The sequence below is a fragment of the Arvicola amphibius genome, chromosome 6, assembly GCF_903992535.2.
Source record: "Arvicola amphibius chromosome 6, mArvAmp1.2, whole genome shotgun sequence".
Classification (NCBI taxonomy): domain Eukaryota; kingdom Metazoa; phylum Chordata; class Mammalia; order Rodentia; family Cricetidae; genus Arvicola; species Arvicola amphibius.
The window spans coordinates 88,005,126-88,022,787 of record NC_052052.2 but is presented as its reverse complement, the minus strand read 5'-3'; the positions used below and the strand labels follow the sequence as shown (position 1 = coordinate 88,022,787).

Sequence of the window (17,662 nt, the reverse complement as noted above, 5' to 3'; positions counted from 1 at the left end):
TAGTAAAAATAATGCAATGAACGTTTTACTATAATAGTTGTTGATACGAAAGGGGGTATGCAAAAATAGCTTCTTCTCTCGTGATAAACCAGTATGTGGTACTAGTATTCCGCACTGTTGACAGTGACCCCTAAAGGCTGTAAGTTACACAGACACTGAAAACCAGATGATAAGGGTGTAATACAATAGCTAATTTGACTGGGTAAGATATATTAACAATGAAATCTATTATACCATTGTCTTAGTTAGGTTTCTATGGCTGTGATAAATTCCATGACTGAAAAAGACTTGGCGAGGAAAGGGTTTTCTTTCATCTTATAGTTTGTAGTCCATCATCCAAGGAAGTCAGAACAAGAACTCAAGCAGGGCTGGAACCTGACTGCAAGGGTCATGGAGGAGTGCTGCTTACTGACATGCTTCTCGTGGCTTGTTCAGACTGCTTCCTCAGAATGCCCAGGACCACCTGCCTGGGGGTAGCACCACCCATTATGGGCTGGAGCCTCCCACATCAATCACGAATCAAGAAAATGTCCCACAGGCCAATCTCATAGGGGCATTTTCTGTTGATATTCTCTTCTTCTAAATGACTGTAGCCTCTATAAAGCTAATATAAACTAGCCAACATGATGGAATAGCAATGATCTATCCCGTGGTCAGCAGGCAGTGCCGTGACCTCCCCAATGTTCCACCTGCTCTTATTGGAGCACAGCTCTGTCCCCTCATGGTCACATTGGTGCTGTAACCTTAGGATGGAGGGAGCAGTCACATCATGTATGGTCGGTCAAATGCTTCTCAGCCCTTAGCAGAAATGTTTGCAGAACCCTTAGATGGAACAAGGCTGAGGTTAGCTCCCCTCCAGGAGAGGTCAGGTTCAGAAATGCTCATGTGCTTGTGTAGACACAGTCAGATGCCCTAGCCATCACTGTGCAGCTGGGAGGTCCTTATATGAGAAGCAGAGTGAGCTGGGAGCCCGGGGTGGGGGGGTGGCGGGAGGAGGCAGAGAGGGAACTTCCCCCACCCTGGGAACTTGAGGAAATTACCATTACAACAGTGCAAAGAAGGGTCACAGGGACTGTTCCTCTAAAGCTCATGGGGGCTTTGCTCCGTTTTGATAGTTGCCGGGATGCAGGAGACGGTTCTCACGGTCACTGGGAAATCCGTCAAGGAGGTGATGAAGTTGGATGATGATGAGACCTTTGCCAAATTCTACCGCAGCGTGGATCACAGTGTACCTAGAAGTCCTGTGGATCTGGAGGAGGACTTTGATGTCATTTTTGACCCTTATGCCCCCAAGTGAGTTTGAGATTGACTTCCTTCACACGCCTCCTCGTCTGTCAGCAGACACTTCCGCCATGTGTCAGAGAGAGCGCACGTGGTCGCCCTGCTGGACTTGCAGGCCTACTGTGTGTGTCCTGGGTATTTGTGCATTCTTGAAAGGTGTGGCTGGCCTCACATCACTCACATGTTGTGGTGTCTTAGAGCATTGCCACCTAGCAGATGCCCACAATGCCCCACTGGACAGCACTAACTTACCCATAACTAGATATTTGGATGAAAACAGCTTAGCAGATTAGGAGCTAAGGTTCCTTTGCTACCAGCGATGTATAAAATTAGTATGTTCATGGGTTTTCTCAGAGGCACCCAAATGTTATAGAAAGTGATTATGTGTTAGGATTCCATCTGTGGCATATGCCAGAAAAATACATGTGTTGAATTGCAATCAGAAAAAAAAAAAACACTAGGGAAGAATTTAGTTCAAACTCAGGTGTTCCCTGAGTGTACAGAACAGCGCAATCTCTCAAGGCTGTCTTTCCATACACCGGCTTCTCTCTTGGTCAAGCTGCAACTGTAGGGAAAGAGGTGGCCACCTCTAGCACCAAATGATCAGGCTACTCAGTCAACACAGCAGTCTGATTCACTTCCCAGTAGACTATCAAAGTTCAGGTTTGGCCTTCACTGTTTCAGTTTGGGTCCCAAGTCTATCCCTAAAGTCATTCATGGAGTCAAGGGAACAGATGATATTATCAGAAGTAGGGGCACTTGATCTAAGCAAGTTGCACACAACCACCCCCGCATGGCTCTGCTCTTCCCTATAGAATTACCAGAGTGACTGTCTCCACGGGTGTGTTTACTCATAGTAAAGTTTCCCTAAATGGTTCCTTATGTGATGTGCTGCTTTGGGTATGTCAACCTGTTCCATTCACCTTCTCCCCATCCAACTGTCATTGCTGACGTGGTATATATAGTTGCGATAAGTAATGACTTAAACAAATGTGTACTTGTGCTCACACGCACAGTAGTTGTATACAAAGAATGCTTCCTGGCAGAGACCTAAACATTTGACAGTTGCATGTCAGCACAGGAGTCTATTGAAAGATTGTATCGTTGACACACTACCTCCCCAGGCTGCTCAACTCAGTCTTGGGACAGTCTCAGGGACCAGAGATGATTCTGAAGGCCTATTTTATTCTAGTATATTCTTCACAAGTATGGTTAATTTCCTCAGGGAGCTGGTAGGTTGAGTTAATACTAGCTGTGGAGGGAACAGAAAAGCTGTATTTGAAGAAAAAGATTTAATATGGGGCAAAGAGGATTCAATAGAGGTTCAGTGGCCATCTGGGGAGTCTCTGAGAACTTGCTGGTGACAGCAGCAGTAGCCATGTGTGTACAGAGAATCCTGGGCTCTCTAGCCAGCAGTGGAATGAGCTGTCCTATAACACTGGAAACCCTCCAGACAGAGACCAAAGGCACAAGTGGGCAAGGCTTCCAGAACTAGAGTAGGCTCAAATCTCCCTTTACCTCCAAGATGTGACTACATCACAGCAGGAGTAGTGGGATGAAATCAGGAAGTAAAAGTAGCATAGTGTATTGTCCCAGGTCTCAGACAACAACCTGAGCCACATCTGCTCTGTCCACAGATTGACATCTTCCGTGGCCGAGCATAAGCGCTCGGTTAGGCCCAAGCGCCGAGTCCAGGCTTCTAAGAACCCTCTCAAATTGCTGGCAGCAAGAGATGATCTCCTCCAGGAATACACGGAGCAGAGGCTCAACGTTGCCTTCGTGGAGTCCAAGCGGATGAAAGTGGAGAAGAGTGAGTGGGAGGAGCTACAGCCTTCTTCTTCGGGTCCCTGAGCACTGCCTACCTGTTATTTCCTCTTTATCTGCCTTGAGGGGCCATGGGAGTTCAGAGAGCATCCATTAGCAAAAGTGAATTCACACATACACATGTATGCTTGCCCAGAGTTTAAAGGCTTCTCACTAAAGTGCTGTTTAAATGATGCTGTTTTGCTGATAGTAGGAGACGTCTGTTTCTGGATTTGGAATTCTGCTCTGGAAAACCCAAGCACAGCAATTCTCCACTTACTGCTGCTGCTGCTGCTGCTTCAGCTTCTTCTTCTTCTTCTTCTTCTTCTTCTTCTTCTTCTTCTTCTTCTTCTTCTTCTTCCTTCTCTTCTTCTTCTTCTCCCTCCTCCTCCTCCTCTTCCTCTCTTCCTTCTATTTTAAATTTTTTATTCAGTTTACATACCAACCACAGCTCCCTCTCCTTCCCCTCCTCCCACTCCCCCTACCTACCCCCAAACCACCCCCCATCCATCCCTCAAAAAGGATAAGGCCTCCCATGGAGAGTCAACACAGCCTGGCACATTAAGTTGATGCAGGACCAAGCCCCTCCCCACTGCATCAAGGCCAAGCAAGGCATCCCACCATAGGGAACAGGTTCCAAAAAGGCAGCACATGCACCAGGGATAGATCCTGGCCCTACTGCTATGGGCCCCTCAAACAGACCAAGCTACACAACTGTCACCCACATGCAGAAGGCCTAGTTAGGTCCCATGCAGGCTCCCCAGTTGTCAGTCTAGCTCCCATGACCTCGGGTCAGCTGTCTCTATCTCTACTTAATCTTATTCAAGAGTGTCTTAGAAGATCACGTGTGGATGTCTAATTCACTTTTTTCCTCACCCCAGCATTTTAAACCAGTACTTTCAGAAAGCATCAACTGCTGTTGACAGGTGTCAACACAAGTCACAGCACTTGTCACCCTGTAGGAGGCCAACTTGGTGACACAGACCAGAACCACCTACCCTGCTAAACACCAGATGTAGACTCACTCCATCCAGTTCTACCAACAGTGCTCAGAATTCCAACCCCCTTAGAGATGCTGGGACTGATTCTCCCCGGTAGGCGTCTTTCGCCAAGTCTTCACAGGTACAAAGGTGACAGCCTGCAGGGATGATGTCATCATTTTGTAATTAACGTGTACCTTGAGCCTCTGCCCTGGCTGTAGTCACAAGATGCTGGGTTTTACGTGTGGAACAATAGCAGCAAAAGCCAAACCTGAGATCCATAGAAGTGGAGGTGGTGGAGAGATATGTGAAAATTGTGCCAATAAACCTTTGTGTCTTCTCAGCTCGTTGTTTTAAAAATGTTACTACTGAGGCAAAAGTCAGTGAGTGATTTCAACTAGGATCTAACACTGAGTACAGAACACTGATGCTGTTTGGTACTTCGGGTGGCCCTGGCCTTTTGGAAAGCATTTCTTAACTGGTAGGGATGCAAAGAGAACTAGTTCATATAAATTCTCCCTCTCTCCTAAGAGATACCCGTAGTCAGCAAGGGAGAAGAAAGGAAAGAGATGAAGGAAGGAAGGAAGGACGACCGAGGAAAGACACTCGAACAGGAAGAAGGAAGGACGGAGGGGAGAGCGCGAGGGGAAATGAAGGAAAGAGGGCCGGACAGGTGAAAGAGGAAAGAAAGAGAGTCAAGGACAAGACGGAACGCGTCCTTTCAGTTCTCCCTCCATCCCTCCCCTTCCATTCTTTCTTCTTTTCTCCCTCTCTTCCTCCCTCCCTTCTTTGCTTCCATCCTTCCTTCCGCCCACCTTTTTTTCTTATTTGGAAGCTATAGTCTGATATGTAGTTCAGACTAGACTGGTACTTGGTAGTCTCCTCTAGTGCTGAAGCTGCAAGTGTGCCACCACTAAACACTCTTTCAATAAAAAAACAACAACTTTGACAAATTGATTTATGAATGCTTCAGGAAAATAAAAATTATAGCAAAAAAATACTCAAATATCAAGATGGTGGATGCTATTAATGCCATGAAAATCACTGTTTGACAGTAGTGGAACCCACATTCTGGGCCAGTTTAAAACAGGTGTGTAGCTCAGGGTCATGTACAGTTGGAGACCAACCTCACTCTCCATTCCAGAGTCTATTCCAAGTCCGTCCCCGTCCCCCTCCCCAGCTCATCAAACTTAACTCCAAGTGACCCCGGGACCTCCGCGTTTAATTCTGTACACAGTAATTAAGCTTGGAACGGCACAGCTCCTCAGCTTGGGTCCTGTGGGTTAGGAGTCACCTATGTCGTGAGCCTTGGCTCCGCCGAGCATCCTCCCGCATCTTCCTTCACAGTGTCAGCCAATTCCAACTTCTCAGAAGTGACGCTGGCGGGCCTAGCCAGCAGGGAGAACTTCAGCAGCATCAGCCTGCGGAGCGTCAACCTGATGGAGCAGAACTCCAACAACAGCGCCGTGCCCTACAAGAAGCTCATGCTGTTGCAGATTAAAGGTATTCCTCCTGGTGGTCTAAAGGAGCTGTGGCAGCCTGTGGCTTCTGGCTGGTCACGGTGGGACTCCTGGCTGCATCCAGTGTTGTCCATGAGGGGAGGGCGGGCACTCTCTCTGAGTCTCCCTTGCCAGTGCTGTACTGTCTCCCTCACTACGGCATCACAGACTCCACACAGCCGCTGGAGCTCTGCAGTCTGTGAATGTGGGCACAGGCACTGCGGGGGAGACCCAGAGCTGGACTCAGTGCTTTACCCTCCCAGAGTCTCAGCTTCTGCTTCTGCTTCTACCCCGGTAGCCCTTACTCCAGCACTGCCATGCACTGGACCAGATGTGTCTGAAGCCTCAGCATGGGTCTGCGCACCCTCCCTGTTCTCCCTACCAGGATAAGTCATGATTCATGCCAACCAGAGTTAGGAAGCACATCCCTGGGGAAGGAATGGAGGGAATTCAGGAGTGAATGAGCCTCACCCATCCCCAGGTTCCATTCTCCTGTCCTGTTTGTCTGCAACACATGAGACTTGGAAGAGTAGTAGGAGGGAGGGCAGCTTCACTCCTAGAGGTGACCTCTGTAGCTGGATCATCACAGGAAGGTGGATGGAATTGTGTCTGCCTCTGCCAAAGAGTCTGAAGTGTTTTCTACAAATCCATTTCCTTCTCGATGTATTTAAAAGATGAGTGAAGGGTAGGGAGATGTCTCCCTGGGTAAGACTGATTCTTACATAAGCACAAGAACCCATGCTTGAATCCCGGACACCCATATAAAAATCCGCCGCGAGTGTATGTGCCTGAAACCTGAGCATTGTGGGGCAGAGACAGGAGATCTCCAAGCTCACTGGCCAGCCAGTCTAGGTAAAATGGCAAGGTCGGGTTCTGTCTCAAGGGAAGAAAATGATTCAAGCCCTCCTCTGATCCCCATATATCCATGCATGGGTACATACCTGTGCACACACCTTCACACACGTGTGCATACAACATACACATCTGTGCATGGGCACAAACACGTGTGCACACAACACACACAGACGACAGGTGAGGGGCTCTGATGTGCAGTTATAACTGGTATGTAACCATAGAGTGCTCCAACTTAGTCAATCACGTAGAAGTGGGGGTAAAAGTGACGCGAGGCCGTGCCTCCCTCCTAAGTGCTCCCTAAGTGGTGGGAGGATCCTGTGAGGAGCCCTGTCTTACCCTGCTGCACGGCCAGATTTTGCAGTATAGGCAATAGGCTGTGTGGAGAAAAGGCAGCATGAATGTGAAAGAGAGAGCAGGGTGTCCTCGCGACCACTCTCCCAAGATGGGAGGAGCTCACTACATCCACAGACATGCTAAAATCCAAGGCTCTGAGACCACTTCTAAGAAGCACAGAGACTCTGGGCAGGCACTCACCAGCAACATCAAATGATGGTGCTGTCGTGTGGCCCGTCTTAATTTCCACGTCCTGCTGGTCCGAGAGTTCAGATGAATAGAGTCTTTAGAATGGGAGGTCTGTAGAAGATCTGTCATGGATGTCTGCATGGCGGAAAAAGGATGCTGGGGTTTGTCCACAGGCAGAAGACATGTTCAGACAAGGCTGGTGGAGCCTCGCGCCTCGTCACTCAACAGTGGGGACTGCTTCCTTCTGCTCTCTCCCCAGTACTGCTTCCTGTGGGTAGGAGAGTTCTCAAATGTCATCGAGAAGGCAAAGGTAGGTGTCCAAATGATAAGATGCCTCTAATGCTCTGTCCTTTACACAGTGAGGTGTTCTACCAGCTGATCTGTGGCAAGCTTCTCAGATATCTTGTGTTTCATTCAAGCAGGAAGGGACAGGTAGTGTTTTCTTTGCTAGAATCTCTGAAGAACCTTCTACGAGGTGCTAAAGTAAAGGTCTGTGATCTGCCTCAAGTTTGAAAGCCCTGAGACTGAGCTGACTTCTGGGTGTCCAACACATCTGTGCGGTGCCAGTGTGGCTTTCCTGAGTGCCCCAAGGGGGAAGCCCCGGTCCTGGGACAGTGTCCAAAGCCCAGAAGTTATCAATGAATATCATACACTGAGCGTCACCGCTCCAAATATTGGACCCACTTTCTCATACAATTCCACTTCTCAGCTTAGGCAACCAACGCCCGCCACCCTATGGCCTACTCTTTTGACATGTATTCATTCTCTGGTGGCTGTGTGTATCCCTTTGTGCAAATCACACTAGTTTTGCTTCCTAACTCATTGTGTCCCTCTCTTTTTCAGGCATCTGAACTTGCAACATTAATTCAGACAAAGAGGGAGCTTGGTTGTAGAGCTACATACATCCAGACCATTGAGGAAGGGATTAACACACACACTCACGCAGCCAAAGACTTCTGGAAGCTCCTGGGTGGCCAGACCAGTTACCAGTGTAAGAGCTTGCTATTTTTCGAAGGGGGGAGGCTTGAGCATCCTTTCTCCTGGCCCCCTCCCTTAAAGGATCCTTTAAGTCAACCACTTTCTAATGTCCTGTCTTATCCCAAAGCTGCCGGAGACCCAAAGGAAGATGAACTGTACGAGACAGCCATCATAGAGACGAACTGTGTCTACCGCCTGACAGACGACAAACTCGTCCCTGATGATGATTACTGGGGGAAGATTCCAAAGTGCTCCCTTCTGCATTCCAAAGAGGTACCAGCTCAGGGACACAGTGCTGCTGGGGCTAGGCCAGGGCAGGTTCTAGCCACTTCCTTGCTAACTATCGAACACAGCATTTGCTAAGGGACACTCACGTGCTATTTCAAACCATTGCTGCTATCTAAAACACTAACAAAGTTCAGAGTATTTTTCAGAAATGTCAGGAATCATTGAAGGCATTTATATTTTATATAAAACATAAATACTATCTCCATGTTTCCAGGTATATAAAGATGAAAGTGAAATTTAGTTGGTCCTAAAGTTTCAGGAATAATTAGTATGAGTACATGTAATTAATATAATTTACAGTTTTGCCAGGTATTTTTTCATGCACCACAGTGAGTATTTATTAACTGCACTTATTTCCAGCATCATTAAGTATTCTAATGGCTGAGAGGAAGACATACAAAACCTTTAAACTCCATTAGGTAGAAACATATTACAAAGAATTCAGGGCAGGCACAATGAATCAGTGAGTAAAGGCTCTCACTGCCAAGCCTGAAGACTTGTTCCGTTTCCAGGTCCAACACGGAGGGCAGAGAAACCAGCTCCCTTGAATTATCTTCTGGCTTCCTGTGTGTGCACATGAACTCACAACAAACATGCAAACAAATACATAACAATGTTCTTTTCAAATGTCACAGGATTTTCTTTTTTAATTTTCTTAATATTTGTATGGGTATGTTACCTGAATGTATGCCTATATACCATATGAACGCAATGCCCCAGAGGCCAGGAGAGGGCATCAGATCTTCTGGTCTTGGAGTTACAGACCACTGTGAGCCACCATGTGGGTACTAGGAATTGAACCTGGGTCCTCTGGAAGAACAGTATGTGCTCTTCCCCACTGAGCCAGTGATCCAGTCCCATGTTTTCTTTTCTTGACCCTTCCAGCCACTCTGCCTTTTGATTAGAGAGCTTGTTCACTTACTTACATTCCTTACACATACACAAAATAAATGTAATTTAAAAACTCTTAGGAAACGCAAACAATGTAACTCCTAGAGCTTACAAGATGAGTGAAGTAAGTCAGGCATGGAGAGAGAAATATTGAAATATTGTGTGATCTCACCACATGTGGAATCGTCCCCGGAAAGGGGGGAGGGGCAAAGTCAATTACACAGAGGCAGAAAAGAAAACAGAAGCTGCTGAGGTCATTCGGGGGTGGGGGTGGGGACTGAAAGCACCCAGGGAGGCAGGTCAAAGGGCAGAATAGGCAAGTGGGAAGCAGAGTGTGTCTAGGTGTCTGTTACTTGGTGTGCAGCTACCATCAGTCAATGTTACCGCCAGAGACCACTGCAAAATGTGGAGATTTTCACTGTTCTTGCCACTGAGGCAACAGAAAGCAGAAGTGAGCAGCAGACAGTGATAATTGTGTCAACTCCTGCACTGGTGCAGCCACTGTCTCTGTCTGCATCCCAGAGCATCCCACCGCACACATAGAAACCCTCAAACATGTAACAGTGTATTTAATAATAAAGAGAGGAAAATGCCATCCAAAGCTAGACTGGGGATATGATATATATGGACATGTAAATGGGCACAAAAGTCACAGCAAAAGAAATAATGAGCAATAATCTTAGGAAGAAAATGAAATGGAGCCTACTTGAGAGTTAAAGCAGTGTCTAGGGTGTTGGAAATGAAGGCAAGAAAAAAGGAATAACGAGCATTCCAGTTGTTCATGCCACAGCCACTTAGCGATAAGCCCTTATTATCGTAGCTACTCACTCATAAGTGGCTTCTAGACATAAAGCAAAGCAAACCAGGCTACAATTCACAATCCCAGAGAACCTAGACAGCAAAGAGGACCCTAAGAGAGACATACATGGATCTAATCTACATGGGAAGTAGAAAAAGACAAGATCTCCTGAGTAAATTGGGAGCATAGGGACCATGGGAGGGGGTAGAAGGGGAAGGGAGAGAAAGGGAGGGAAGCACAGAAAAATGTAGAGCTCAATAAAAACCATTACAAAAAGAAGAAGAAGAAGAAGAAGAAGAAGAAGAAGAAGAAGAAGAAGAAGAAGAAGAAGAAGAAGAATGGCATGACCTCTGCTTCAGGGATCTTAGCACTGCACACAGGAGAGATGGCATCGAATCCTCAGGCTCCTCAGCACCTGCCACGTGTGATAAGCTGCGTGTGTGAATGAATGAATGAATTAATGAATGAATGAATGAAAGAAGGGAGGGAGAGGAGGAGTGAGAAGGGGAGAAACAAGGAAGAAAGGAAGGAACAAAGACAGGGAATACTTCCATAACTCTTGATTTAAAGCTTTGGGTGGTGCGAGTGTTAAGAAGTGTGAAGTCATCAACAGGGCCTGAGTCTGGAGAGCGCCTGTGAAGCCCACACATCCTTTTGTGCTGTCTCCAGGTCCTGGTGTTTGACTTTGGAAGTGAAGTTTACGTGTGGCATGGGAAGGAAGTCACGTTAGCACAACGGAAAATAGCGTTCCAGCTGGCCAAGCACTTGTGGAATGGAACCTTCGACTACGAGAACTGTGACATCAACCCGCTGGACCCTGGCGAGTGCAACCCGCTCATTCCCAGGTGCCGCTGCTGTGCAGGCCTGCTCTTCTCACGGGTGTCATCTCCAAACACCTTAGCTGTCACCTGACTGGTAGAATGTGGAGGTTGTAGCTTTAGGAAGGACCCCCCCCACACACACCCTAGTGTCTCAGGGTTTCCTCTCCCTACCCTGAGCCCTGGACACTTTGTGCTGCTGTTTTATGTCTTCTGGGGTGGAAGGAAGAAGAGGATACTGGATTTAAAGAATGGTTGTGATTTTAGCATTCACTACCGTGTACTGACTTTTAAAAACTATTTGGGGAAATCAGAGATAGCACAAATTCTTAAAAAAAAAAAAAATGATTGTGAATTTAAAGAAAAGCACTCCTGCATTAATGACTTTTCACTACCAGATCCTCCAAAATCCTCTAAAACTGTGTGTGTCATGTAATAAGGAGCAGGCACGGCATGGAGCCACACAGGGCATCGCACAGACTTCAAGGTCCTGCACAATCCAGTAACTTCAGTTAATCCAATAATTTCAGTATTTAGAGCCAGACCTGCAATCCCAGCACTCAGAAAACTGAAGCACAGGGACCACTCAGGAGATTAAGGACATCCTGAGGTACAGAGTGAGAAGGACCCTGTCTGGAAAAAAAAGCAAGAAAACCACAAAAATTAAGTTTTATATCTATGCATTGAAAAAATAAATCTTTAAGCAAATTCTCATTAATACTGTAAGAACTGCGATTCTGAAGGCTGAAGCAAAACCTAGAGTGCATATTTAATACGCTAGGATAATGCTGGCGCATAGATGCTGTATCACGGCCAATCAGTACATAAGTGTGGCGTGCCTGTGCCAAGGAGCGCCTGGCCCGGTGGCTTCTGCTGTTTATGCCACAGAATCATTGGAGGAGCTTTGAAAACATGTCTGCCAGGCCCAGGCTAGGGGACTGCAGCTGGAACAGGATGGCTTATAGCCTAACATGTCTTAAAGCAGTGGTGCTCAACCTTCCTAATGCACCCCTTTTAGTACAGTTCCTCATGTTGTGGTGACCCCCAACCTTAAAATCATTTTTTTGCTATTTCATAACTGTAATTTTGCAACTCTTATGAATTGAAATGTACATATCTGCTTTCCGATGGTCTTAGGTGACCCCTGTGAAACAGTTGCTTGACCCCCAAAAGGTCTTCACCCACAGGTTGAGAACAACTGTCTTAAAATCTCCCAGGGGATGCTAAGGTGGAGCCAAGATTGTGCACCCAGCTCCTTTTAACACTCAAGCGGCTGACATCCGCTTCATTGAAATGACCGGGCTCTGACCAGCACGTTAATCACAAGAGGAAGTAGACAAGGGGCCAAGACCCTGCTCCCAGGGTCATGCCCTTCACCACAAGCTACTGTGTCTCCTACTCCATCTTGTGGCATGTAAGAGACAGATTTTCAAAGCAGAGACTGAGCCTGTTCTACAGTAATCTCAGCGAGCCTGCAGAGGAAAGTTTACAGAACATACTTAGCTATTCTCTGAAACTTAGTGAGGGGTGCGAGCCTGGGATACAGCCGCTTGCAATGCTGTGGTTGTCCCAACAGCTGGCACAGCTCACCTAGGCACTTTTCTTACCACCCTGCAGGAAAGGGCAAGGGCGACCTGACTGGGCCATATTTGGGAGAGTTACGGAGCACAACGAAACTATTCTGTTCAAAGAGAAATTCCTCGACTGGACAGAACTGAAGAGGCCCTCAGAGAAGAATTCTGGGGAAGTTGTCCAGCAGAAGGTACAGTGATCAAGCCCCAAGTGCAGGCCCTATGTGGAAGCCAGTGAAAATGACTGTGATGGCAAAAACGCCTTCTGGGGTACACTAGAGATGCCACAAAGTGATTTCTGACTCCAGTCTCAGCTTCACTTTGTGGCAGTGAGTATGCAGGACCCCCATTCTTTCCTCTGAACATAGCCTTCTCCTATGTGCGGGCAGACACCCTGAGATACCATGAAAGCTATATTTCTGCCCCATCCCGTTAACAGCTAAAATGGGACTAGGGATATAGTCCTATGGTAGCACAATTGTCTGGCTGGCAACCAAGCTTTGGTTTCCACCCCCAGAACCACAAAAAGAGAAAAATTAAAAACAACCAAAACTGATGGGGTATAGCAAAAGATGCCTGCAGCAAGGGGACAACTGAGAGTCTCTGTTCTCTTGCAGGATGATCCTAGGGCTGACACCAAGCCCTATGATGTGGCACGAATGGTGGCAATGCCCCAGATGGCAGCCAGCACCATCCTGGACGGGGTGAATGTTGGCCGCGGCTATGGCCTGGTGGAAGGAGATGATAGGAGACAGTTTGAGATTGCCACGGTCTCTGTAGATGTGTGGCACATCCTGGAATTCGACTACAGCCGGCTCCCCAGGCAGAGCATCGGGCAGTTCCATGAGGGGGATGCCTATGTGGTCAAGTGGAAGTACATGGCGAGCACAGCAGGTTAGTGAGCCTTCACCATCTCTGTTCAGAAAGGCTGGGGGAAGACAACCCCGGAGCAGGGTGCCTTGCATCACGCTGGGTGCTTCGGCTGCTCCAGAGCCCTGAGGCAATCTAACCAAGTGCACGTAAGAACCCGGAAAGAAGGACAGTGGGATTCCTGGAAGCCTGGAGGGCCAGGCTGGTACTCACATCCAGAAGCAAACACATGCTAACGCATGTCTGCTCCTCACTCCTGCGCTGCCCTCAAAAAGGCTTCTGGAAAGGTCATGATTGGCTTCCACATGGTCTTGACAGGTGGCCTGTGTGCTGTTTGAAGAAGTCAATGAGTGTAGCGCATGTGAGTGCTTTAAACTGAAGCTAAATGGTGTGTCAGCTTGGTAGTAAATGCGCAGCCGAAGACTTGCTTTTGTTGTTTGTTGTTCAAGCAGAGGTGCAGGGCTGTAGCTTAGTGGTAGAACATTTTCCTTAGCATAGGCAAGGTTCTGGATTTTAGCCCCAACAAAAATAAGCTGCTGGAGACGGCGGTGGTGGCACACACCTTTAACCCCAGCACTCGGGAGTCAGATGCGGGCAGATCTCTTATGAGTTCGAGCCCAGCCTGGTCTACAAGAGCTAGTTTGGACAGGCTCCAAAGCTACAGAGAAACCCTGTCTTGAAAAAAAAAACAACAAACAAACAAACAAACAAAAGCTCTTTGATGTAAACTAAGACTGTACCTTTGTTCCCCGCCACCCAGACCTGAATAATCACACAGAAACTTTATTAATTACAAAACTTCTTGGCCAATAGCTTAGGCATATTCCTACCTAGATCTTATATCTTCAAATAACCCATTTCTATTATTTTTATATTTTACCAGGAAGCTCATGGTTTCCTGGTGAGGTTCTGGTGTCTTTCTCCCTCAGCAGCTACATGGTGTCTGCCTGACTCTGCCTTCTTTTTCCCTGCATTCAGTTTAGTTTACCCACCTCTCTATTCTGCCCTGCCGTAGGCCAAAGCAACTTCTTTATTAACCAATGGTAATAAAACATATTCACAGCCTACAGAGGGAATCCCACATCTCTTGGGGCTGCAGAGATAGCTCAGTGGGTAAAGTCCCCACCACACAAGGATGACAATCTGAGTTTGGATGCCCAGCATCCACATTAAAGCTGGGCATGGTGGCTGTAACTGTATCCTCCCTCTGGGAAGGAGAAACAGATAGCACAGTCTGTAAACTCTGGGCTCATTGAGAGACCTGTCTCTAAAAGTGCCATAGATAATGACAGAAAGATACCAGACTCTGCCTCTGACCTCTTGGAATACGTTATTCGTTCATTTTCTCTCTCTCCCTCTCTCCCTTCCTCCCTCCCTTCCTCCCTCTCTTCTCTGAAACTAAGAGCAATAACTTTGTTCTATGGATCTGAAATAATAACTATTAATTGGATTCATTTTTAGATTATTTATTTATGAGGTTTGATTTTTCTTTTTGGCTTGGCTTGGTTTGTTTTTTTCTGTTTGTTTTAGTTTGGTTTTGGTTTTGAGAGACAGGGTTTCTCTGTGTAGTCTTGGCTGTCCTGGAACTCACCCTTGTAGACCAGGCTAGTCTCGAACTCACAGAGGTCTTCCTGCCTCTGCCTCCCAAGTGCTGGGATTAAAGGCATGCACCACCACCACTTGGCTGGTTTGGTTTTTAAGACATATCTCACTATGTAGCCCAGGCTGACTCAGTCTTCCTTCCTGTCTCAGCCTCCTGCGTACTGAGGTTATTACAGGTGTGTGGAACATGCTCCACTAGAGTCTTTTGGGCGCCAGTTGGTGAAATACTGCAGCAAAGTGTTCAACTGGACACCTCATACTAGAGACCACAGGGTGTGTGTTAGTGTGTGGGGGATTGTGAGCTTGGAGCTTAATCCTTCTTCTTTGCCAAGAAGCAATCATTGTCCATAGTGCTCTGCCCTTCTATTAGAAGGCTTACATCACACCTCTGTGACTTCAAGATTCACTTCCCAAGCCAGATCCTAGCTTCCTCTAGCTGCCGGGAGCCTAGATCCAGCAGAGCACAGGACCATGGGACTAAGAACTTCTGGGTTCTTCCCTGATGTCTGAGAGATAGTCTGCTACTAGGCAGTTCTTTATGACCACCTACACTGTGCAGCCTGCTTTCTGAGAGGCTGTTTACCAGCCCCTCCAAGAAGTGTATGGCAGGAAGGAGAGTAAACCAAGCGCAGGGAGAGCAACGGGATGTCATGTCATGTGGGGGCTGATTCCCACGACCTGGGGCCTGCCATCAGTGAGGAAGCCAACCTGGACAGCCAACACGTGATTGCTGGGTAAGGTGGCTGTGAGGGTTCATGGGTTATGCAGTGTTCAGTGCCAGGTTTCATTCTGTGGCACTCCTCACTGACACCTGCCCAGGTAAGATGCTGGGGTCTTCCCCTGCCCCTCACAGTGGCTGTTATTATCTGGATTTCTCAGATGAAGAACAGGGCCACCTACAGTCCCATGGCCAGAAGAAAGCAAAGCCACAGGCTAAAGTCTGTCCTGGCCTCTTTAGAGCCAACTATGACATGACCCCACTGTGCTGTTGACACCACAGAACAGGGTTGAATCTGACCCTGGTGTGGGATGTGGGGTTCTGCAGGACTGAGTCAGGGTTGGACCCAATGCACTCTAGACTTCTGAGGCCTCTTAAACAAGCAGAACCAGAAATGGGGTCTCCAGGACCTGATAGTTTGGCCTCTCCTTCCAGGCTTCCCAGGCAGTGCGTGTGTGTGTGTGTGTGTGTGTGCGTGCGTGTGTGCGCGTGCATGCGTGCATGTGCATAGCTGTGAGGAGGCCAGAGGCAGCCTCACCTGCTGTCCTCAGCACCCTTCACCCTTCACTGGCCTGGGCTTACCAAGTGGGTGGGGCTGGCTGGCCAGCAGGCTCCGAGGACCCACCTGTCTGCATCTCTCCTGAGCAGAGCTTTGCTTTTCCTTAGCGTGGGTTCTAAGGCTGGAGCTCAGAATCTTCAACTGAGCTATCTACACAGCCCAGAAATAGACTTAATCTCAAAAGTTCTCTAGCGCTGTGTTGTGTCACAGGGGTCTGGGTCATGACTACAGTCTGGCGGATTACTAATAGACCTTCATATTACTAAGTTAAAAACAAATGTATAAGCAATGAAGTTATTCTGTGTAGAACTAAGTTTGGGTATACTGGAGAAACTGGTAAGACAATAGTCAAAATGTCCTTTAGGAAATAGAGTGTGTTGTAGGCATATACACTGAGGTCTGCTTCAGAATGGTAGGGTGAAGTTTCCTGACATGTGAATTACATTTATACAGTGGATTTAAGACCCAGGGGTGTATAAACAGTCATGATAGGTTTTAAACATAGCTTTTTCCAGTTACTCAGAGAACAGAATGGCCTTCTATCACATTGGACAAAGGTTTTGATGCTATTTAAATTAACTGTGGATGTCTATAAATGATCACGGATGGTTCACAGTTACACTTTGCCCACTCAAGACTATGCAGACACAATCTGCTCAGAGCCACAGTAGATGATACCGAAGTCCAGGCTTAGGCAAATAGTTTGAGGAATCAATAGAATCACTTTAAATACTTGGGAGTATTTTGCTAAGCAAAGGGCCCAAAATCAGATAAAGATGAGCTGACCTCTTTATGACTTAAGGGGGCTTTCTTCTCACCTTCAGATCTCAAAATAATTTATCAACAAGATTAGATTAGAGTAAAAATGTGGTGATGGCAGACCCTGGGAGCTCCTTACCCCACCGTGTGGTGATGGCAGACCCTGGGAGCTCCTTACCCCACCGTGTGGTGATGGCAGACCCTGGGAGCTCCTTACCCCACCGTGTGGTGATGGCAGACCCTGGGAGCTCCTTACCCCACCGTGTGGTGATGGCAGACCCTGGGAGCTCCTTACCCCACCATGTGGTGATGGCAGACCCTGGGAGCTCCTTACCCCACCGTGTGGTGATGGCAGACCCTGGGAGCTCCTTACCCCTACCTTGTGGTGATGGCAGACCCTGGGAACTCCTTACCTCCATCCTGTGGTGATGGCAGACCCGGCGTGGGCTCCTTACCCCACCTTTTTTGGCTTTGTTGGTTTGGGACAGGGTCTCCATCCCACAGCCATTCTTCCCCAGTCTCTGGCAGCCCAGACTACGGTCATGTACTAACATGCCTCATTGAAAATCCATTATGTGTGTACATTTTACATATTTGGGGCAGTGTGTGTATGTGCTCTTGTGAGTGTGGCTGTGTGGTGAGCACACACATGTTTGTCTGTTTGTGAGAGTGTGTATTCATCCCTCAATCACTCTTGATCACTCTCACCCTGGTTTCTGAGACAAGGTCCCTGACTGACCCTGGAGCTCCTAGACCAGCTACACTGGCTGGCCAAGGAGCTTTCGAGGATCTGCCTGCACACACACACACACACACACACACACACACACACACACACCGGCCCTGACGTTACAGATGTGTCCTCCACT

General features: G+C 47.6%; 1 protein-coding gene across 3 annotated transcripts in view; it reads left to right on the top strand.

Moving 5' to 3' along the window:
• Positions 1 to 17,662, top strand: part of Svil (supervillin) — a 202,143-nt gene that overhangs the window by 168,414 nt on the left and 16,067 nt on the right. For all 3 annotated transcript variants that reach the window (XM_038334785.1, XM_038334786.1, XM_038334784.1), the window contains 9 exons: positions 1,116 to 1,293; positions 2,919 to 3,091; positions 5,412 to 5,567; positions 7,114 to 7,250; positions 7,784 to 7,931; positions 8,046 to 8,191; positions 10,566 to 10,741; positions 12,332 to 12,476; positions 12,903 to 13,179. In XM_038334785.1, coding sequence (XP_038190713.1) covers positions 1,116 to 1,293; positions 2,919 to 3,091; positions 5,412 to 5,567; positions 7,114 to 7,250; positions 7,784 to 7,931; positions 8,046 to 8,191; positions 10,566 to 10,741; positions 12,332 to 12,476; positions 12,903 to 13,179 — 1,536 coding nt within the window. The remainder of the gene's footprint in view (positions 1 to 1,115; positions 1,294 to 2,918; positions 3,092 to 5,411; positions 5,568 to 7,113; positions 7,251 to 7,783; positions 7,932 to 8,045; positions 8,192 to 10,565; positions 10,742 to 12,331; positions 12,477 to 12,902; positions 13,180 to 17,662) is intronic.